Source organism: Euleptes europaea, chromosome 10 (genome assembly GCF_029931775.1).
Source record: "Euleptes europaea isolate rEulEur1 chromosome 10, rEulEur1.hap1, whole genome shotgun sequence".
NCBI lineage: Eukaryota > Metazoa > Chordata > Lepidosauria > Squamata > Sphaerodactylidae > Euleptes > Euleptes europaea.
In genome coordinates, this window is record NC_079321.1 from 36,814,833 (window position 1) to 36,838,356 (window position 23,524).

At 40.5% G+C, this 23,524-nt stretch overlaps 1 protein-coding gene across 1 annotated transcript in view; it reads right to left on the minus strand.

Moving 5' to 3' along the window:
• CSMD1 (CUB and Sushi multiple domains 1) overlaps positions 1–23,524 on the minus strand; it is a 439,588-nt gene that overhangs the window by 103,166 nt on the left and 312,898 nt on the right. Inside the window, exons 36-38 of the mRNA XM_056856290.1 lie at positions 17,264–17,452; positions 7,227–7,404; positions 2,482–2,627 (exon numbers count right to left, since the gene is read on the minus strand). Of these exons, the coding sequence (XP_056712268.1) occupies positions 2,482–2,627; positions 7,227–7,404; positions 17,264–17,452 (513 nt within the window). The remainder of the gene's footprint in view (positions 1–2,481; positions 2,628–7,226; positions 7,405–17,263; positions 17,453–23,524) is intronic.

Genomic DNA, 23,524 nt, shown 5'->3' on the forward strand with positions numbered 1-23,524 from the left:
AGCTGTTTCCTCTACTAAGGGGGAAAAAAGTTGTTGCCATGAAAATAATAATAAGAATCCCAAATAATACAGTGAAGTTACAGTGGAAATTCCTGTTTCTTAATATTTCCCTGTCTTACAGAGGAATCTTACGCAGATTTATTTCAGTCTTCCATTTCTGACTGGAGTAGCGTTGCCAGCTGCTCACTGGTGGTGGGAGACTTCCCGCCCCCTGCCACCTCTGCCCACTGCCAGTCAGCTGGGTGGCATGAGGGAAATGGTGGGTGAAATGTGGGGGAGTGAGAAATTGCTGGCATGATTATGTGACTTTTGGCATGAGCCAGAAGTGACATCATCACTTTGGGTGGTGCTCCAGTCTGTTGGCAGAGTGATTAATGCAAAAGAGGTACACAAACTGATCAAAGTGTAGATAAAGCTTTATTCGGGAATTAACATATTTGATAGTAAAGAGTAGAGACAGAGATAGAATTCTAACTATATCACTAGCTGAGAGAGAAGAGAGTGTTAATGGAACCTCTGAGAAGAAGCAGGATATTGACCTAAAAGTAGCAATTCTAGAGGCAGACAAGGAATTACACTTATCAGGAAAGAAGGTGCTGACTTCACTATCCTATTTCTTCTTGCTGCCCCCACAGGGTCTTCTTCTCTTCTTTTTGTACACCAGACATTATTTCAACACAGCTGTCCCACGATGGATCCCCGTGGGGGTTGCGGGCCGTAGCTCAGACCCATCCCTCCCAGAGCGTATCCCCGTCCCTCCCGGCACGAACGGGGCCATGGGGAAAGAAAAGAGGAACGCCGTCGCCAAAGACTAGGGGCTGTCTGGTCAACACGACATGGGCTTACCAGCTCCTCCTCTCTTCTCCGCAGGATGCCAGCCAGGAGGAGGAACTGGCAGAGACCCTCTGGTCAGAAGCCGGGCGGAATCCGACGGCTGAGCCGGGAGCAGCAGACAGGAGTGGAGCGTCTAGGGTATGGCGCACCCGCCAGCCAGGTGAGCATCGGGCGGGCGAGGCAGGGGGGAGGGCATGGCCAGCAACGCAGCCTGGGACTGCCGCTCGCCTCGAGGGTGGAAGAGTGGACCCTACCCTTATGGGCTCGGGGGCGGGGTTTGGAGAGGGGAATATCCCCTAAAAGGGAGTGGGGTGGAGGCCTGTGCCGGCATAGGCCAAGGGCCGGGCAGTGCCCGCAGTCCTCAGACGTGCGGGAGGTATCTAGCCCCTTTCGGAGCAGGCGACAAATATTATGCTGTCTACCAAGGTCAGAAGTCGGAGGCGTCGTCAAAGCAGGCAGGAGTCAACGGCCAGAGAGATCAATCATGAGCGGTAGCAGGAACACAGAGAAGCTGCACGGTTGCTTCCACAAAGTGAAAGCACGCCTATACTACCTTTATCAGTCAGTGCACTTCCAAGCTAGGCTTCATCCTGAAACGACTCAGCACCAGTTCTCTGTCTGCTTAGCCTCTCCAAGCGAGCATTTCTCCTTCTACCTTGCAGAACCACACACTGCCGAGTCCTGATACGCCTATCAGGTTCAGGTGAGCTTGGAGGGCTGCTATTTTCAGCTTCCACTGCAGGGGTTGGGGGAAGAGTAGCTTCTGTCTGCCCTTGTTCCATCTCTCTGCCTAGCTGTGGTTTCTGCTGAGTTGTTTCAGGCTCCTGTGCTACTGACTGCAATGGAGGTACTGAGGGCCCAGAGGCAACCTGTTCCTCCACTTCAGCTTCAGAGTCCTCCAAGTCCTCAGCTCCCAAGGCAGGGCCCATGACAAGGCCAATGAGGAGAGAGCCGGGACTGGGCTGCTGGTGAAGCTCACAACCCTGGTGGACTCAGACAGGGAAGGAAGTTCCAATTCCCTGGCTGAGTGGTCTGAGGCTGAGGAAGCCCCACCCCAGAGGTCCGCGACCGAGGGGAAGGCCCGGGGAGAGACGGCGGTGAGCCCAGATCCCTACAACAGCATTCACCAAAAACTTTATGGTTAAACCACAGCATTTGGGATGAATGCTAGAGCACAGACACAATGAGGTCATCATGCTCTCCCATCTCCCATTGGTTGGTAGGTTGTGCCTAATAACCCTAGACTAAAAGCTGGAGTTGTTTTAATGCTTCAGCAGAGAAACTGTTCCACCTTGTCTAGGAAGCTGAACAATTTTAGACAGGAGATGAGGAAACCAGTATGTTTCCTTAATACCAAAAAGTCCTTAGGTCTTACTAAGGAGTACATGTCCTGGGTTAAGTGAAACAGCATTTTCCCCATTAAAATGCTAAAACCCAAGTAACTCAGTATTAAATATTTAACATTCATTTTGCTGTGGATAATAAAGGCTGATACTCCAGAGGTTTTTATTAAATGAAAATATCATGCCAATTAAACCAATCTAATTTATTTTAATATCACCAGGCAGAAAATATTCTTTTAAAGCTCCAAAGGCTGCCTCTTTCACACACACACAATATTTCTAAGATGAAAATTAGAAGACTGACCATGAAAATTGAGAACAAAGAACCCTCCAGTGGAGAAGTCACTGTGAAACTTGAGGAGTACTTGATTGCTTGAGCTATAAGCTGTCTCAAGAGCTGTATTCCCACTGAACACTCCCAGCTGAGGTGAATTTTGGTCAGGGCCATCCCTAAAGACCAAAAGAAAGAAAGAAAGAAAGCAATGTCAGCAAAACCATATAATTAAGGTTTAAATTGACTCCATTTTTTCTTGATGGTAGTTTTAAATCTTTGAGAAGGCAGGTTAATTCTAATAATTGTAGCTTGGGATAATTCAAATCTGTGGAGACAGTTCAGAGTCTGACCTTTTTAGAGAAGGTTGGGAAAGCTGTGCAAGTAACATTTATATTTGAACAGGTAAGATACTGTACTGTTCCTCTCGAGATCAACTCCAGTAACTCAGCACACCTATCTACAGAAAAAAAATTATCTCACATGAATGAAATATTTTGCTATAACACTCAGCCCTGCTATCATTTTCTGTTCCATTTCAGTCAAGAGAGACCAAACATGAAGGGCACAGTTAGTAAATAAGGTCAATAAAGATATTTTTTTCCCAATCTGTGGCATAAGTCTTTTCAAGACAAGGCCATAATGTAACGTCATGTTACTTATATTGCATCACCAAGTAAAGATATTTAGGTAAACATAAACACCGTATTCATTACAGAAATTCCCCCTCACCTCTACATACTTATTTTACCAGACCCATCCAGTTACATTTCATCCATTTGAAAGAAATGATGCATCAATTGTACTATGGTCTCCTATGTCACATTAAAAATTAGCAAGGATCTCTCGGTTGTTAAGTAGACTCTGACCTTGCATTCCCATTGGATCAAAATTGTATTTGGTCATTAATTCATTTCATGCCTGTCTTAAGGCAGCCAAGTTAACTTATCAATAAGCTTTCATCTAATGCATTTTGGGAAATACTTAAATAGTCCTAATCTAGTTCCGGTTGCCCTTTAAAAGGAATCTGTGACTGTCTCATGCCAGAATATAAAATTGAAATTTTGAATTACCTGGAAATGTCCTGTTCTTCCCAGTGGGCACAGGGTAATCTATTAATTATGATTGCCCATACTACTATAAACTGGGGGCTTTTCTGCACACATTTTTTTCCTGTCAGTTCTGCCCCCATACTGCTTCTTGATTTCGGCACGTGATTTTGTGCCTTTATTTTTTGCTTCTTTTGTTGTTGTTTTCCTCTGGGTTATTTCTGGTTCTTTTGAGACCACTTTTACACTGATATTTTTCTGGAATCTGATTTTGAGTAGCCCTTTCCCTTGTGTGCAATATTTCTATAAGTTTTCTTTGTCCTATCCACTCCCACCCATCTCTAGCCCACGTTTCAGTGCTTGGACTGTCATCGTCAACTCACTCCTCCCCCACATCCTGACTACAAGTGGTTTCATTTTCAGTTTTTTTTTTTAAAAAACAGCACTAAATTATCAATAGATCAATAGACCAGGTTCTCTGAAGTCCCAGCTACCATTAAAACGTATCTAGCCCCTTCCCTGGCAGAGATATGCCTTTTAAAATAAAATTAAAAGACCAGGAGCTTATTTTTAGTGCAAAGGACATAAGCAGTCTAGATCTTCCCAATGGTATTAATCTTTTAAAATACTAACTCAGGAAAAGGATGCAATGTATTTAAAAGGCAGGCTGACCAGCAGTTTGGCAGTCTAATCCTTCTGAAAACTTATTGTGTGAGAAAAACAGGGATCTGAAAAATTCAGTATATATTTCTATGCAGACAGCTCTAAACAGCAGTGGCATTTCTAGGACTCAACATTTGGGTTGGCAGATGGACAAGAATACATTTGCCTCTGGAACAGTCGTTGCCCTAGTGGTTCCCTCCCAATTGAAAGCACTGTTAATTTAAGCTACTAACGTGACAAAGTGCGACAGGTTATACAGTTGCATTTTGATAAAATCTTGCTAAAAATAGACCAGTGTGGAATGAACATACTCGTGAATTTATAGCCTGCATCTAACCAATCAGATGGCAAAGGTATATAATTTGTATGAAATTATCAACTATCCTCTTAATAGATGTTGGGCTTTTCTGCATGGGTTTTTTCCCATCGGTTCTGGCCCCAAACTGCTTTGGTTTATCCTCTGATTTTTGCTTGCATTTTTGTACCTTTAGTTTTCACTTAGAGTTTTTTTCCCTCCTGTTTTTTTTCTGGCTCTTTTGAGACCATCTTGACCCCGTTGTTTTTCTGGAAGCTAATTTTAGTCGGCTTTTTCCTAATGTGTAATGTTTCTATCAGTTTTGTCCCATCCACCTGCAGCCCGCTTTTCAATGGTTGGACTGTCATCACAGTTAACCTACTCCCCCCCCCCCAGGAAAAGCAATTTCAGTTTTTTTAAACAGTCCTAAAATATTAATATAAGACGGTAGTGTTATACTGATAGTTTAAGCATGTTCTCTGAATAACCAGCTTTCATGTTAAAAAAGTGAGCCTCTATCCCCTTCCCTCGTGGAGATATAAAGACAAAGGGATATCTCCATGAAGGAAAGGAATAGAGACTTCTTTATAAAAAAAATGAAAGCTGGGAATTCAGAGACCATGCTTAAACTATCAGCACAATATACAGTCTTATATCAATATTTTAGGGCCATTAAAAATATAAGGGGGTTGCTCTGATGCCACCAATAACAACACCAATGACAACAGCAGCCTCCCTTGAAAATTCTCATTATTTAAACCATGTGTGGAAGAAAATAAACTAACTCCACAATTGTAAAAATGCACAAGGGGCAGACGTGTAGAAGAACCCTGTCCAAACCAATTCCAGTGATTGTGGATTGACTCCCAAGAAAATCAGGAGTAACTCGAGCGTGCAGAAAAGGTCAGAATCTGCTCTAGTCTATTGGTTCAAAGAAAGCTGAACTAGAAGAATGATAGGTGGCAAGACTTATGTGGGAGCCAAACACATCAACTGGAGAATCCACATCTTTGTTTCCTGTCCAAAGTTAGCAGAACAACATTGGCAAAAGTAATACTGCAGCACCTACCACACCATTTTCAAGGAAGACACAAATCATGCCTCATGGGAGGAAGAGAGGGGACTGGAACACCTGACTTGCTGATTAAGACTTGTGGCTGAGCATCCATCCTGTGCTTTGTTGCAATTAATTTAAGTCTGAGCTTGCCCAAACGTATGACCTTTTGACATAGATCAAAGGGCAAGACCACAAAGGTAGATGTTATTTGCATCTAAATGGATAATGCATCTTTGAAACTTCTATAATGTCTTTCAGCTGCCATTACCATGCGAACCATAACAAAACTGCTGAAGTACTTTTAAGAGGAATTAGGTCTAGGTGGAGCAGTATAAAAATAGGCCATATTCAAAGGGAAATAGGGGCAAATATGGAATCAGATCCATGATATTGGCTCTTTTTCCTGTTTTGTTCAATATTTACATTATAACCCTGAACCAGATCATACTTAGCTCTGTAAAGGAGCGTCATCAATATGTGGATGATACCAATTGCATATCGCCATGACTAAATTGCCAGGATCTCCATCTCTGTGCTAATCCAGTGCTTGGTGGCTGGGCTACAATAAACTGGAACTGAATCCTGATAAGATGGATGTGATGATGCTGGTTGGTGAAATGTCTGCACTGCATGGGGTAGGTTTCCCCCACTATGGATGGGGTGCAACTTTCTTTGAAGGACTCAGTTAAAAGCTTGAGGGTCCTATTATATTCAAGTCTCCAAGCAGGAAAAGGGATTGTGGTACTGCAAATACCTTTTCCCTGTTGCAGTTAGTTCAGCAATTGATCCTATTTCCTACAGATATTTGATTTGGACATACTAATTCATTGCTATGGTAACCTCATGGCTTGAGCTACATGGAGCTACCTTTCAAGACAATTTGAAAACTTCCACTGGTGTAATATGGAGCAGTCCATTGGTTATCAGGGTCTGCCTGTTGGGACCATATTCCATTAGTCCTGAATTATAGTGGCTGCCTAATTGGTTCTAGGTCTAGTTTAAGATGCTGCCAGTCATGTTGGTGCTTACCTTAAAGCCATTCATGACCTAGAGCCCACATAATTGAAGAATTGTCTCTCCTGATATGGACCTATTCAACAACTGTGCTCCTCACAAGAAGATCTAGTAGTTACCTCTTTGTCGAGAATATGATCCGCCGTGGCACAGACATTGGGCTTTTCTGTTGCTGCCCCTTTGCTGTGCAACAGCCCCCAGGAAGGGATGTTGCAGGTTCCCTGCGGCCAAAAATACCAGATCTCCTGCTTCAGTGGATTACCTCCTACCTCTGCCAGGAACCTGATTTGGCTCAGGACAAAGGCATGAGGGAAGGAGAGGCTCCTGCCTTCCCCACACACCTTTTTCCTAAATGGCAATGCCCCTAGTTGGGCATCATTTGTATACATTTACAGCTGCATTTGCTCATAATATTCCATGTGCTCCATAGATATGGATTGCCACATGCTTAAATATGCCTTCATAAAAATTGAGCCCAACAGCAAAAGCTTCTGTACTGACGAGAAGGATAACCATCCTACTATCTACTTCATTTTTAAACAGGGTTGCCACGGAGAAGAGAAATCAGGTATTAAACAGAATCTACTGGACAGGTGAGTCAGTTGAACAGCTCCTGAGACTGTGACTACAGACGTTGACAGATGGAGGAAAAAGTGCAGAATAAACAAACAAACAAACAAATAAATAACAACTCACATACCAAACTGCAATGTAGTCATTCACTAGCTCTGTTTGGAGTAAGGTGAAATTGATATAGACCCCATGGCCCTGCGGTACAGTAATAAGCCATGTACAATCTTTTGAATTTGGATATTCATCTGGAAATCCTGGGGAATACACAGTACCATTCTGAGAAGTCACATTATAGCCACAAGGAGCTGAAAAGTAGAAGAAAGAAATGAGTAAAGATAGCATTTTGAAGACAGACTAGAATTTTCTCTGCTAATCAAGAATATACATTTATTTAGGGAAGGGTCAAAACTCAGAGACAGACCACATGCTTTACATGGTGAAAGTTACATCTCCAGTTAAAGGCTGTCAGGGATCTGCCAACGAGAAAGACCTTCTGTGTCAGATACTCTGGAGAACCACTTCAGATCGGAGTAGATAATACTGAACTCAATGGACCAATGAATGAGCTGTATGTTATGTAGGTTGTTGGTGCAACCCCTTTACACCATTACATCTGGTAGAACCATCAATATTGCTATGAAAACTAGATGGCTGAATAGGGACTGTCAGGTCCTGAAGACCCAGAGATCAAAAAACTATCAGAAATTTAAATAGACTAACTCTCATACTTCCCTCACCTTTTACCTAAACCCTAATAATCTATCCAGGGCTGTATTTGGAATGAAAAGGGGACGTATACATCAAAGACGGTTCATATTATTGCAGGTCTCATTAATCATGACAACAAAGCTTTTCGGAATATAATTAACAGTTCCCTAAAGAGTTAAGCTGCCTAGGTCGACACAGAAAATCTACCATGGATCTGGGAACACCACTTGGAAACTATGTTCAATGACCCCAGCTCGGTTTTAATAGATGATATTCTAGAGAAATCTGAGGATTTGCCTGTTTGGGATACAGTATCACCAGACGAGGTTACATTGTTGATTAACATTCTAAAGGTTGGTTAAGGCGCCTGGGCCTGTTCGACCTTCTAAAAGCTGACGTTGGTCGGTGGCTGCCTGTAATTGCTGCCTTATTTTATGACAATTGATGGAACTGGGATAATACCTGACCAGTGGTGGCAAGCAATAATAAAGCCCATTTATATTAAAAGGGCAAGAAACAACCCTGCTAACTATCACCCCATCAGTCTTCTTTTGGTTTTGGGTAAATCGTACACCTCCCATCTATACCTCAAACTGGATAATTTGACGTGGGCAACTAAGGGCCTTCGCACTCACCACCAACCTACCTTTCATTTGTTCCCCCCCCCATCTTCAGCTATATTTATTATTTAATTACTTCATTTATTTACTTCAGTACTCAGATTCTTGGCCCAGAGAAGATTGGCTTTACAAAAGGGAACTCTATATTGCACAATGCATTGGTTTTGTCTCATCTGGTTGAGAAATACTCTACCTTTAAAAAGGGAAAGCTTTATGGTGCATTATAGTGCATTCATCAATTTACAGGGAGCATTGATCTCTATAATACATCTATCAAAGAAACTAGAAACCACAACTATACCTTCAAGGTTGTTATTGCTAATTAAGCTTTTCAGCAATAATAATAGAAAGCAGATGACCTTAGCATACATTTGAGACTTTCACTACTCCATGTTATTGATCTGCACATGTACACTTATTTAAGAAATAAATGGCAAGAAAGCAATCTCTGTGATCACCATATGCATCAAGGTCCTTGTGTAGGGTTGCCAGCTGTGAACTGGAAAATTCTAGATTTTGGGTAGAGCTTTGGGGAAGGTGGGGTATGGGGAGGGGAGGGAGCCCAGCAGGTTATAATGCCATAGGGTCCACCATCCAAAATAGCCATTTTCTCCAGGGGAATTGATTTTTGTACTCTGGAAATCAGTTGTAGTTCCAGGAGATCTCTAGGCCTCACCTGAAGATTGGCAACCTTATTCTTGTGTAGGGCTGCCAACCTCCAGGTGGTGGCTGGAGATCTCTCACTATTACAAATGATCTCCAGCTGATAGAGATTAGTTCACCTGGAGAAAATGGCCACTTTGGCAAGTGGACTTTATAGCATTGAAGTCTCTCCCCTCTCCGAACCTTTCCCTCCTCAAGCTCCACCCTCACAATCTCCAGGTATTTCCCAACCTGGAGTTGGCAACCCTATTCTTGCATGTGATTTTTACTGATTATCACCTTCTAAATAATCTCTTGGGGCATCACAAAAGGACTATAGACATAGTAGTAAAATTTATCTCAATGACACTAAAATAAATTTACACTCTAGTGTGACTTGATGAAATATGTATTGTTGTATCAAGATTCTTTCTGGGTGGTATTTTAACACTATTTGGAAGGGTCTGTGTTCATCATTAAAGTTCCACACATCACATCAATACTAGAGTAACAGTAAGGGGAAACTACTCATTCCTATAATCCAGTCAAAATACTCAAACCAAATGAATTCTTATGACTTACACTTACCTACATTTCAAACAAGTGTAACAGCAGCAGTCTCATTTATTTGGAAACATTTGCTTTACATCTATTTCATCAAACATGCCAATTTTAGAAATATGATCTACTAAAGTATTTGAAATAAATGACATGCTTCGAACAGCATATAGCTAAATTGACTGTGCTACACTGTATATGCTGTTCACATCAGTGTTCCATTTCTAAATGTGAATTTCTCCTCTTAAAAGTCAGCAATTCATTCTGTATGCAATCTGCCTAAATATTTTTGAAAATATACTGAAAAATACAGTATAGCTAGCAGCATCTTCAGTGGACATGTTCACGGAGGATAGGGCTATCCGTGGCTACTAGTAAAAATGGATAGTAGACATGATGCAAACCTATTCTCTCCAGGATCAGAGGAGCATGCCTATTATAATTGGTGTTGTGGAACACAGGCAGGATGCTGCTGCAGTTGTCTTGTTTGTGGGCTTCCTACAGGCACCTGGTTGGCCACTGTGTGAACAGACTGCTAGACTTGATGGGCCTTGGTCTGATCCAGCATGGCTTTTCTTATGTTCTTATGTAACCTCTTCCCAATACTCTACAGTGCCTCCTCACCTCTTCTCATTGATATGTTCAGATTCATAGTTGACTAATGTTGAGTCAAGCATTTTAAATACAGCCATTAGTAAAGAATAAAAATGAGTCTTGTGGCATGTTAAATACTAAAACCTTTTTACCCCAGCACAAGCTTTTGTGGATTAGGACCCACTTTTTCAGATGGTATGGGCAGACCCTTATTTGTTTCATTCATAGCTCGCCTTTCTTATAGAGATTCAAGACAGATGAACAAAATTAAAAACCAAGAATACAACAAAGAACTAACAATAAGTATGCTAAAATGAACTAAAAAATGTTCACAGACATTAAAATAGCAACACTATTCCCTTTATAAAAAGTACCTCCTTAACTAATCTATTTTGCAAATCCTGTGCAAATTTTTTATGGGGCCATGAAATTCTGGAAATGCAGGGTAAACTATAGACATGTAAAATTAAAATCCAATCAAGCAAGTTCTGAAAAATACTGCTTTGAGTACATACATTTATGAAAAACCTGAGCATATTGTCAATTGATCTAGTGTTAATTCAGACAATCCTACCCACCACTGCCTGTGCAGCAATATGGGATTAGTTGATCACTGGGGTTTACCAGGAAATTTCTTTTGGTTCCTTTCTGATTGGTTGCAATGGAAACTTTTTTTTTTTTTTTTGCATGCTTCACACTGTTGTTTTGGACAAGCGTATTGAAATAGACCTTGTTCTTATGAGACTGGTTAGGCATTCCTAGGTTGGCAGGAATAGTGCAGGATTATGCTTGCTGTTAAATTCAATCGGCAAATTCCTTGAGTCATCCAGGGTTAGGGGGAGACACTCAAACGAACCACTCTAGGCTGAATGGTACAACAGGTTTTGAAAGGGCTATGTCAGCACAACTGCAGTAGGTATTTAGGAAATTGGAAGGCCATTGCTGTGGGCAATGATCATAAGCAAGGATTGTGCTAGGGGATGGGAGTGATGGAAACTTACGGGCAGCCAATACGTTGACAACGTCACTTCTGGCACATACCAGAAGTGGCATCATCAAGATCCTGGCTTTGTGGGGACACTTTGGTATTCTTGCAAAAATTCCATGGTAGAAGCCATTTTTACCATAGAGTTTTTGCCCAAATACCAGAGTGTCCCCATGTTGCCGGTGATGGGACAACACCACTTCCAATGAGTGTCGGAAGTGATGTCGGTGACAGAGGCCTAGGCCTCAGTTTGCTGCTGGTAAGTCCCCCTGGCAGTTGGCTGAATACCACCGGAGGGAGGGCCCCCAAAACAGTAGATCCACCACCCCTGGCAGGAGTTTGGCAACACTAGATCTTGCTCAGCTTTGTGTTGGCAATTGCCCCACATAAAACTTTACATGATCTGGTCAACCTGCATCTGAAGCCTGTAAAGGCAAAATCTATTTAAGTTTTCCTTCCTTTTTTCAAGCAATGTCCCCCCATTTCTTCTAGAGTTCAAAGCAAATTAGAAATATGTTAAACATAGTTATTAGCATCATTTCCCCACTTTTCCTTTTCAAAAATTCTTCCTCCCAAATTCAGTTTTATTATAGCCTACTCAACCCTGCTTCTCCAAAGGCTCATCTTATAGCCTTTTAGGATCTAAGGCAGGGGTCCCCAACCTTTTCAAGCTAGCAGTCACTTTGAGAATTTTGAGAGGTGGTGTTGCCAAAATGGCTGCCAAAGCAGGTGGAACCACATTCACAGTTCTCGCCTTGCTTTGCAAACAATTCACACAGCAACCATGGTGAACATATGAAGCTGCCTCATTCAGAGTCTGGCCCCTGGTCTGTCAAGATTAATATTATCTTTACTCTGGTTGGAAGCATTGCCCAACCCCTGGGAGGACTGTAAGCCTAAAAATAAAGGGGGTGGACTACTACTATTGAAAAGTTATCTCCCCTCATGCAAAAGCCCATCTCCCTGGACTCTAAGACCAGAACTAATCTCCCTCTCTTCTTTGCAAAAGAAGTTCACTCCAACAGTCAGTCAGGTCACAAGCTCACTGCAATCCCTATCACCCCTCTACCTTATTTTACTCCACAATGAACACATGAATTATATTGAGCAAGACTACTGGTTTAGAAAGGTCAGAACTTTCTGTACGCTGGCTGGCAAATATTCGTGGTGATGTTCTATATAGTGACATTCATGTCATTTAAACTTCTTCACATATGAAAAAGCTTTTTTAAAAAAAATTGAACTTTTTTTCTGTAAAAAAATATGTGAAAGCTTGTTTTTCAAGGAAGTGAAGGGGATAAGGAGAGATGAAGGAAAGCCCAGGTGGGGGAGGGAGATAGAGATAGGGAAATAAAAAAGAGGAAAGCCTGAAGTGGGAATGGAATCACCACTATAACCTCTGGTCATCTGAACTACCCACCAAAGTCCCCCCTTACAGTCTTTGACTCCTGCTTCCTGAATAGAGATATGGAAAGGAAATGGCACATTTGCTTGATTTCCTAGTGTAGAAAATATAAAATGCTTCTATTCCATTCCCTAGGCATGCACTATGATCAAAATAAAAAGACAACAATTATTTAACCCAAGCTATTCAAGCATCCTTGTTAATACGGGGAGGTGGTAGCTTCTTACTCATTAAGAACCTGTCCAAAGGCTGATTGATGTTATATGCCAACATTCAGTACAGCTCACAGGAAATTATGCAGATGTTCAATATATGACAGGGCTGTGCTTGTTGAGTTCCTCCAGACTATGAACATGACTTTGTCTCAGTGGCACTCTGAATAAAGTGGAGGCTAGAATACCTACAGGCTTGGGTGAACTGCCGCTAGAATACATATAGCACTTGAAATGGCTTATAACATCAACAGGTCTGGGGGAAAGAAAGGACAGGACATATTTTCATTACTCGTTTTTTAAAAAGCAATTTAACACAGTTGAACGCACTGTTGAACAGCACCTGAAATGATCTAGTGAGAGAATTAAATTTCTGTAATAGCTATAAATACGTGAAACCTTTAAATACGCAGTCAGGAGATTCCTGTAAATACTTGTTCCAGAGATCTTGAAAAATAGTCCAGGTGCTTGACAAAGAAGATCACATCAATGGATATTTGTCAGAGGTTTTTTCTCCCCTTTGTCTGCAACTCCATGTGAGGGGCATTGTTTTCCTATTTGAACTATATTGATTCATATTTTCCTCACCAAATGCAAATAGACCATTATGGTGACAGAAATAATCCTCCTGACATTGTTCTCCAAAGCTCAGTGTCAAAAAAGGGTATTAAAAATGTTCCATGACATTCTGTCTTATATTTCAATTTACCCTTCTTTCTGTCATCCTTCCCAGATTCTCATTTGTACACAGAATGAATACTGACGAACAATTTGGGATGGGTAAGAAGTATGGGCTATTTTGCTTCTTCAGGAAAGAGAGAGAAGTTCAAAATCACAGCATGTTAGATTTAATCTTAAAGGATATGTTATGGACCAACTGTGCAATAGAGCAAAATATTTCTGCAGTTGGGATTCAAAAAAGTACTAATGTAAATCCATCTATTTTATCTGGAGTATGAAGGATGTTTTTTTACAAAAATTCAGGACTGTGCGAAAAATTGCTAATACATGGTTGCCAATTTAATAAGGGATTATGCTTGATTTTAAAAGATGAAAAGAGACAAAGCATCGGTTTAGTGTCAATTGTTAGGAAGCTCAGAGCACAATTCTATGTAGCATTATCCCTCTCTAGAAATGTGTGTACCATCTACTTTGGATGGAAAATCACTAATTGTGTAAATGGAGGATTGTCTAACATAGGCCTTTTATGCATGGCTGTTTTACTCGTGGTCACCCTTTCAACAACTATGGGTCTTTGTTTTGATTATGCATGCTGTTTCCAACCATCAGAGGTCACCTCGCTCTCCCCCTGCACTTCCCAGCATTTTGCCCCCATTTGCAAATTTGAGATAAAACAGGTCTCTGAATGAAAACGCGGGCAAAACACAGGGAAACGCAGGGGGAGAGTGTGGTGACCTCTGATGGATGGAAACAACATGCATAATCAAAACAAAGACCCAAAGTCTTCTGAGGGGTAAGCGCGAGGGAAACAGCCATGCATAAAAGGCCTAAGCCTATGTCTGACATGGTTATTCAATTTGGTGTCTCCTTGACCATGCTAAAGCCATTTCAGTTGTAAAACAATATTTTAGAACTTGCGGGGTCAAACATAAATACTAAAAGTAGTCCACACTTTATTTCATCTAGGTTATCTGGTTTCTTATCCAGACTTCAAAATACTCAAACTATTCTCAACATTATATCATCTGCTATTATCCTCCCCCCCCCCTAAAATTTTCCCTTCAGAATTAAAAGGAAAAGAGTTTTCTAAATTCAAGGAGCTCAGCATACCAACAATAATTCATGTACAATAATCATTGTGTTCCATTGTATCTATATTCATCTCAGAGGTGTTCATGGTGATTTTATAATAACTCAACATGCTTAAGAATTCTGATATCATCATCAAAATGCTCTTACCCTAGCTTGGATTTGGCTTTTATCATATGCTCTATCTGCCACTACCTATCTGACAATAAAGCTGTACAAGGAGGATTAATCGACACTAGGCTGTTGATTTATTGATGTTCCCCATCTGTGATATCCTGTTATGTACCATTAGTGGCACCTAAATCAAAACATGCAGCATCCTGGGTTAAGTGGCAAACATCATGAAACAAAACTGTGTGTTTTGACAACAGCAGAGTACAATAGTGAGTCACATTTTTCTGAGTTATCTTTTATTTATAATAAAATCAAAATAAAGAGAGGTAAGAGAAAATCCTGTAAACTACTGTCAGGGATTTGGTTAGAGTAATTCTACAGAGGTGATTTTAGCACAGAGTAAGCCCCATGGTGCAGAGTGGTAAGCTGCAGTACTGCAATCCAAGCTCTGTTCACAATCTGAGTTCGATCCCGACGGAAGTCGGTTTCAGGTAGCTCGCTCAAGGTTGACTCAGCCATCCATGCATCCGAGGTCAGTAAAATGAACACCAAGCTTGCTGGGGTAAAGTGTAGATGACTGGGGAAGGCAATGGCAAACTACCCTGTAAAAAAAGTCTGCATACTAAACGTCGGAATGTGATGTCACCCCATGGGTCAGTAATTACTTGGTGCTTGCACAGGGGACTAACTTTACCTTTTGAAGCTGTGATGAGTCACAATAGAATAAGGATAAGGTGCATTGACTACAGTATAATACAATCTTTGTAGTTTGCTGATCAAACTGTACACAGACGTACTGTGGATGCGCACCAGCATGTATAGTCAATGTGGAAAACTCATTTACCGAGGATCTGACTGTGACTGGGTAGAAAGACTGTGGCCATCAAGGGCAGAGTATCTACCACTTCCTCTGTACCACCCCCATACATTAATTTGTTAATGAGAGATGTGTTATTAACTTAGGTTTAAATATTTGAGGTTGGTTTGTTCTCTCTCTCTCTCTCTCTCTCTCTCTCTCTCTCTCTCTCTCTCTCTCTCTCTCTCTCTCTCTCTCTCTCTCTCTGAGATAATACTGTAAGCTGCTTCGAGTTCACAATTCCTCAGATAGGGGGCACACTTCCCCCAACAGGTTTTTTCTGTAGATTGGGAGGACCCCCTGGGTCTGCACAAAAACCCAAAAAGGTTTTTTTTTTAATGGCAGTAAGACTTTCCATTTCTCTTCAACTGATCTTGAGTATATTTAGGGAGACATATGGATGCCCTGTAGCTATGCTAGGACAGGGCAGCTAGGGCAACTCCACATGAAACCGGTGGCATCTCTAGTCTTTTCAGATGATATGAACAAAAATGTGGTAACTTAATTCTTCTTCAGCCTTTTACATCACTCAATAAAACAATGTTCTTTGTTGGCTTCAGGAGCAACTATATGATACATTATTATTATTATGTGAGATTCATACATTTCTGTTTAAAATTAACTCAAATAAATGTGTGTTCCCTTTGGATATTCAAAATAATGCACTCCATTACATATAAAAATGCAAGTATGAGGGAAACTGAGGTACTGGAGAAAGAAAACTGAATTATTTTACAGAGTGTTAAAAAAAACACAGTGCAAATAATTAAAACAGACTTTAATGATGGTCATAAAAGAGTTGCATTTCATGTGCTTGCTTTACGTAGCTATCTGAGCATGATGCAGTTTAGTTTGGAGGTTCCTATCCCATCTGGCTCCTCTCCGTAATTTTCATTGTTTTGCTTTTGTCAAGGATATTCATTTATTGATGTTAGAAAGTTATTTAAATGCTAGCATTAAACAGAATTAATTTAAATTCTAGGAAAGGCACAGATAATTTGCTTTTTTCTACTATGTGTAGCATGTAATGTTTCTAAGTAATTTGAGGTAATTCAAAATAATGCTAAAACATTAGTGTCTGAATTATAATCTATTTTTACAATCTAATACAAAGCATCATAGTTTAGCTTTGTACATTTAAATGTGCAGATGCGTGAAGGGCAGGTCACCAACTGCTCAGTAAAGAAGGTATTAGAATATTCATTGCAAGCAATTAATTGAACTCAGGCTCCAATCCAAATGAGTACATACATAAGCCTTTTAAAATAGCTAAAATCCATACAATCAACTGTATGTGTGGGAAGGAGAACTTGCAAACTGAATCCCACCCCATGCTGCAACTCCCAAACTTATAAACAGCAGGATTTTAGCATTTTCCACATGCTTCATTCCATCTGTTCAACTGGCAATGAAATATTGGTCCCAGGATGCATTTGTAAATGTTAGCTAGATATATGCACTTGTACATATAGATGTCTAGGACTGTATCTCATATTGGCATAAAAATCAAGGTTTGCTAGATACTTTGGATAGTAAATGTAGAAGTTCCAACTATTTCTAAAGTACAAGTTGTCAGTCCTCTTTTTACACTGAAGACTTTATGATTGCGAGGTTTTGTTTTTTCTCTACTCCCTTGAGCACATGAGAGGGATAAAATGCTAAAGATTCAGACAATTTTATAAACAAAATACCAAAGTTACCTTCACACTTTGGGAAAGGGTAATTCCAGTTCCTTTTGATTCCATGCTGGCAAGTGAGAACAGGGTGACCAATCAGAACATATCCGGGGTAGCAGTAGAAAGAGATGGACTGTCCTACACTGTAGTCTGAGTTGATTATATATCCATTTAAAAAAGGAGGAGGGTCTGGGCAATTTTGTAACTCATAACCTAGAAGAAAAACACACAACATACAATGAGGTACCCTCACACAAAGACAAATCAAGACTAAACTAAAAGGTATTCTGAAATTTACTCTCTGAAAACATACAGGATAAAGAGCAAACACAAATCAAATAAGAGTCGTGACATGGAGGCAGGTAATAGCAAACCACCTCTGTATGTCTCTTGCCTTGAAAACCCCACCAGGGGTTGCCATAAGGCACATGTGACTTGACAGTATTAGCACTCCATCAGTATCCAGCGATCTAGGAGTTAACTTTGTCAAAAGACTGATTGAAATTATTAAATTATTTAAAACAACTAAAACTACATATGATACATTTTCATCTAGTCCCCTGAAATCAGACCCTGAAGGAATTACGCTTCTAGGAATTACTTACGGTAGTGAAACAATATTTAATGCATTGAATAAATAACAATATGCAAACTACTAATACAGGGAACAGAGTTATTTACTAATGTTAATATTTTGAAGACCAAATCCTAAAACATGCTGCATAAGCCCCAATCCAAATGGAACATTCATGCTGCTCACCATACAGGTTAATGATGATTCAATGATCCACAGTTCTAGAAAACCCAACTCTAGCATCAGGAAATTGTTGCTTAGGTTTGTCAATAGCAAATAAATCTCTCTTGAAAGTAGGAAATATGTGATGCAGGAAATATATGGAGGTGAAATGTTTATGAGGTGAAATGTTTATGCTGTACTCGGCCGCTGCAAGGGTCAGGAATGAGCTGTAAGCCTCTCAAAGAATTTAAACTTTAAATGTGTACACTCTCCAAACCCAGATCACAGTTACTTTGTTACACTGATGAGTTAAATAAACTTGGTATATTTTGTTTCTTTCTTCACTTCTTCAGTGAATAATATAAGCAGCAATGTAAAGTGCAAAGATAATCAATATGATTAATTTTCAAGAAGAAATTAAATCATGACAAAAGATGAAGTGTGGATTTTGAATAAATGTGTGGTTACCCACAGGCTCAAAAAGGTTGGGGATATATTGCATGTAATAGTATGGCCTTTTCCTTTTGAAGAGGTAGGAACATTTTGAAAGAAATTATGACTTGAAATAAATATTTGTGAGGCAAACCTTGTAATGAGAAATTTTATATCATCCCTAGTGTTAAACAACAGAAATAGAGATCATGGGATAACAGCGTAGGCTACGAAGAATTTTATTTAACCTACTAAATGCAATTGGCTTCTATTACATTTTATATGCCAGTTGATTGATTTTTCAAATATTAGAGTAATATACTTACTTAAGTATTTATTCCTCACTTTTCATCCCAGAGGGGCTCAATGTGGTATACAATAATAGAAAAATACAACAAGAACACAAGCAGCCTATTCCTAAAGGGGGGGGGGATGTCCGTAGGAGGCAATGTGACCCTATGCCAGCGTCCGTGCCATCGTAGGGTGACTTATGCCAGCCCGCTTGGACCGTGGTGGCATTGTAGCTGTCAGATGCCGACACAGCTTTCCACAGGCATTTCCCTGGTGTATCTACCAGCACCGGCATCTTGGGGGTACTCTGATGGTATGTCCAGTATCGGAGCTGTCTTTAGGCAGCTTCTTAACCCCTAATATGTGCCATTTTGCAGGTGTCAAAGTACACCGGTGCCGTCTCATGGAACTCTATGGGGAGTCCCACGGGGCCTTAAAAATCTTTGTTTTACCTTTTTTCTGGCAGCAAGCTGCTCTGGAGTCAGAGGAGCTATATCTTGGGCCAGTCCTGGAACCAACAGATTATCTCATCCAAGCCACAAATCACAGGCCAAAAGCTTAACTTTATACTGGGCTTCGGGCCATTTTTCTGGTTCTGCATTTGTGGTGTAGGAGCTACTGTGTTTATTCCTTGATGTTTGCTATTATCCCTTTTTTCAAGAAAGAGAATATTAATTTGAGCTCCTGCTGTTACTTTCTTTGTATCTTCAGTTTATTCACCTAGGTGTTAACGTACTAACATTGTATTAGGACAGGCACATTACCCAATCACAGTTTTGACCTCTGTAAAGGTGTATAAATTGAAGACATGCTATATAAATCAGCTGAATGACTCAACTTATAAATCAGGGCTGTGACAAAAAATGAGCCACATGATCTATGGATAGCTTCATGACTTATTAATTAGGCCCATAATTAGGCCCATAACATATAAATCATGATCAGAGCTTGGAAATTCACCGCCTTACTTACAAATCAATGCTATGCGGTCTTGCAGTATACACCATTCACATATTACAGAAATCAACTGAAGGGTTTTCTGGCCTGCTGGGTTTCCTTAGCACTGGACAAACTGGGTAAATGCCAGGTGCAGCTTCTGAGTCCACTTGTCCATCCATGGAGCCTCTCCAACAGGCTTTTATTGACAACAGCAATACCAATGTTTGATGGTACAGGCTAAGAAAAGCCCATAAATAATACTCAAGTTCATTAATTCCTAAACTGTACACCAATGAACCCCAGTGTGCTATGCTGTGAGAGAACTTGCTAATATGCTGAGAGAAATTAATGAATTAATTTTAAACACTCCAAAGCATACACCTATACAAAAAAAACCTTCCACGGTATACCTCCATGATTAAGTAATTTGACCTTGCTATCATCCAATCAGGTTCCATTAGAAGTGGAAATTTTTACTGCATCTCTATCAGACCCTGCTTAGCTTCTGAGCTTTGATCAGATTAGGCTAGCCTCGGCTGCAGTTGTATACCTTCAGTAAATTTAGAGGCTCAACAGTATTATGTGCCCTCAGAGGCAAAGTACTATAAGTAGAACAGTGTTCCATCTAGCAACACAGGGGTTAGCTTCCTGGAGGGTTTCTTTTTCTTTTTTAGAATACACTCTAAAAGTAATCCATTTTGATCGTGCAAGTGAAGAGTGAAGCCCTACATTTTAGTTCACAAAAATATGTCTCACCTATTATTTTATTTGCATTCGATATTTCTATGCTGCTTCTTCAGAGTCCTGATCAAGATGGCTTACAATTAAAACAACATCACAATATAAAAACAAGCCATTGAAATGATTAGAATTGGAAGAGGAACATGTAAAGGATGTACTTTATCACCACTTCTATTCATTCTTGTCTTAGAGACTTTCAGCCCATTCCTGACCTCCGAGGATGAAAGTCCTCAGGAGGCCAAAAAGGGGCTGCGCTGGTGTTGGGGCCTCCCGCGCCAGCACCGGGCTACTTACACCGCAGTGAGTGGTCCCAATGCTGGCCGGGAGGGCTAGATACTGGTCTCCTAGCGCTCCCATGGCAACACCACTCAGGGACGCCAGTGGGGCCTTCTGTCGGCATCCCACTGGTGCAAAGCCCGTGCTGGCTTCTCGGTGGGGGGGCATTCCCGGGGCATGCTGGGGGCAGAGCTGCCTATAGGCAGCTTCCTGTCCCCTTTTGGCCTGGCACACCGATGGGGAGAACGGCACTGTTGCAACTGCTTTTTTGCAGGCACAGCATTGCTGTTCTCAGTGGAGTGAAAAGCCCCATTTAAAAAAAATAAAAAGCCTTTTAAAGGCTTTTAAAGCTTTTTGGCAGCCGGGGAAAGGCTTAGGAGGTGCCTCGGTGGCGCCTTGGCCTCGCTGTTCCCGGCTTCCAAAAGCTCAGGAATGGGCTGTTTGGCTAACAAGATCAGACATGATTCCAGAATTAAAAGGTTGAAAGTAGACAGGGAAGAGTTTAAGCTGAAGAGCTAAGCGGATGCTGTAGTGTTGACAATTTCAGATCCTCAATTGTCGATGCAGCATATAAATGAGCATATTGAAGAATATGGAGCTTTTCAAGTTATAAAATCAACAGGAAAAATACAAAAATAATTTAAACTTCCTTATCAAAACAAGAAGATAATATCAGAAAGATCACAGGATATTCAGTTACGAAAGACCCAATTAAATATTTGGAAATAAATCTGACAGAACAAGATGATAAACTTTTCAAGGACAATTATAAATTAGTGTGGGGGAAGACACAGAAAGATTTGCAGAGATGGACTAAATTAAAATTTCCATGTCTTGGAAGAATATTAAAAATAAAAATGAATCTATTGCCAAAATTAAAATTTTTATTCCAAATGTTACCAATTCTTATACAAGACAAAAAACTGAAATAATGGTAAAAAACAGATAAACAAGTTCATATGGAATGGCAAAAAACAACAACCCAAAATCAGATTCAAAGTTTTGCAAGATGAAAAAAGAGAGGAGGATTAGCTGTACCAAAGACAGGACTTTCTCATTTTTTCCATTGGAAAAATGGGAAATTTTGAGGAAACTCTTATACTCTAAACATATACAACATTTTTGAGGATTGTTGTGTTTAAATGTAAATATAGATTTTGGCAAGAATTAATAAATTGTTATGTGTTTAATGAGAATAACTTAAAGACTTCATTGTTTTCAATTTCATAAACTTTGGCGTAATATCCAAACATCTTGGTAGTCCTAGACATTGCAACCCTATGAGGGAGGACTGCTCAAATAAAATACTTCCTTTTGTTTACTACAACATTTTTCTACCTTCAACTTTTATTTTTTTCCCTATCTCTCAGATGGCAAAAATTACAGATACAAGTGCTATGGTAGCATAGGGTGCTACAGTTCACAATTCGTTCTCACTTGCAGTTTATAGGAAACAAGCAGCCCGTTCCTAAGCCTTGCAGTGACAAGGGGCGGTGTGGCCAAGGCACTGCCGCAGCACCTCCAAAGATGTTTACCAGCTGCTGCAAGGCTAAAAAAAGGTCTTTAAAACAAAACAAAATCAAAAATGGGGGGAGAAGCCATTGAAAACAGTGATGCTGCACCAAGAAAAACCTGGATGTTTGTTGCCGGAGGGGGCATTCCTGGACTGGAGGGGCTTAGAAAGCTGACTACAGTCAGCTTCACCCCTGGGGACACCCCAGGAATACCCCCACACACACACACACCGGTGCTGCATTTCTTTTCTGGAATTTAGGTCCCGGAGAGGCTGCAGCTTGGGAGGAGCACTGTGCAGTGCCCAGGCACCAACAGGACTGCCCCCACCACCAGCATAAGTGCCTCTTATTCTGTGATAAAAGGGCACTTATGCGGCGGCGGACTCACTCCGCCTCCACTGCACTTTTCACCCAATCCTCAGGAATGGGCTGAAAGATAATTATGCTTTTAAATTCCATACAAAACCATATATGCCCTGATATAATGAAGGCAACTGAACATAACTTTACAAAATGCCTTTATTTTAATTTTCAGAGATGCAGGACCAAAACCTGTGCTGTTTTGGTTTTGGTCAAATAAAAACCTTTGAATCTGTGGCCGCTGGAGTGTTTAGTCAGCCCATTCTGACACGCAGCTTTGTTGCCATGGGTCATCTGCTTTGCCAGTGTAAAGCACTAAAGTCAGCATCGCTGGGATTTTGGTACTTCAAATGTTATGGCTGTGAGAGACAAAAGCTTATCTATGCTAAGTTCAGCATGTAGCATTAGCAATCAAATGACTAGCTCAGCTCACAGTAAAGAAGCTTAAAGTCAATACAGTATAAGAACCCCCCCCCCTGCTACTACAGTCTCAAAGGAAAGTCTAGGTAAGCCCTTAAGGGTAGTTCCCATGAAGCCGGTCTAATAATTAAAACAATATTATTTCAAGATGAGTGGAATGCAACACAGGGCATGGATCTAGGGCACATACAGGAAGATCTATACATTCAGAAATCTTTTAACCTCTCTTTCGAACAACAGCTTTCCTGCCATAACATGTTGCTTTTAAGCCTTCTTTTCATACTCTATATCCTATGTTCAGAAACAGTTTGATCTGGTTGAAAAGAGCTGATGTTCAAAACAAAAAGAAAAAAGCCACCCAGTACAGTAGCAAACAAACTTTTCTACAAAGTTAAACAAAAACAACCTTATAAGGGTTCTAAGCATATGAATAACTGAAAGTGCATTTCCTATAGTTAATGCTGAGGTCCATTGCACATGCCCACAACACAAACCATGATCAGATGACTTATCAAATACATTCTGTTATGACCCAGCACTTCTTATAATGTTTCTTGACCTCCTAATGCTTCTTCA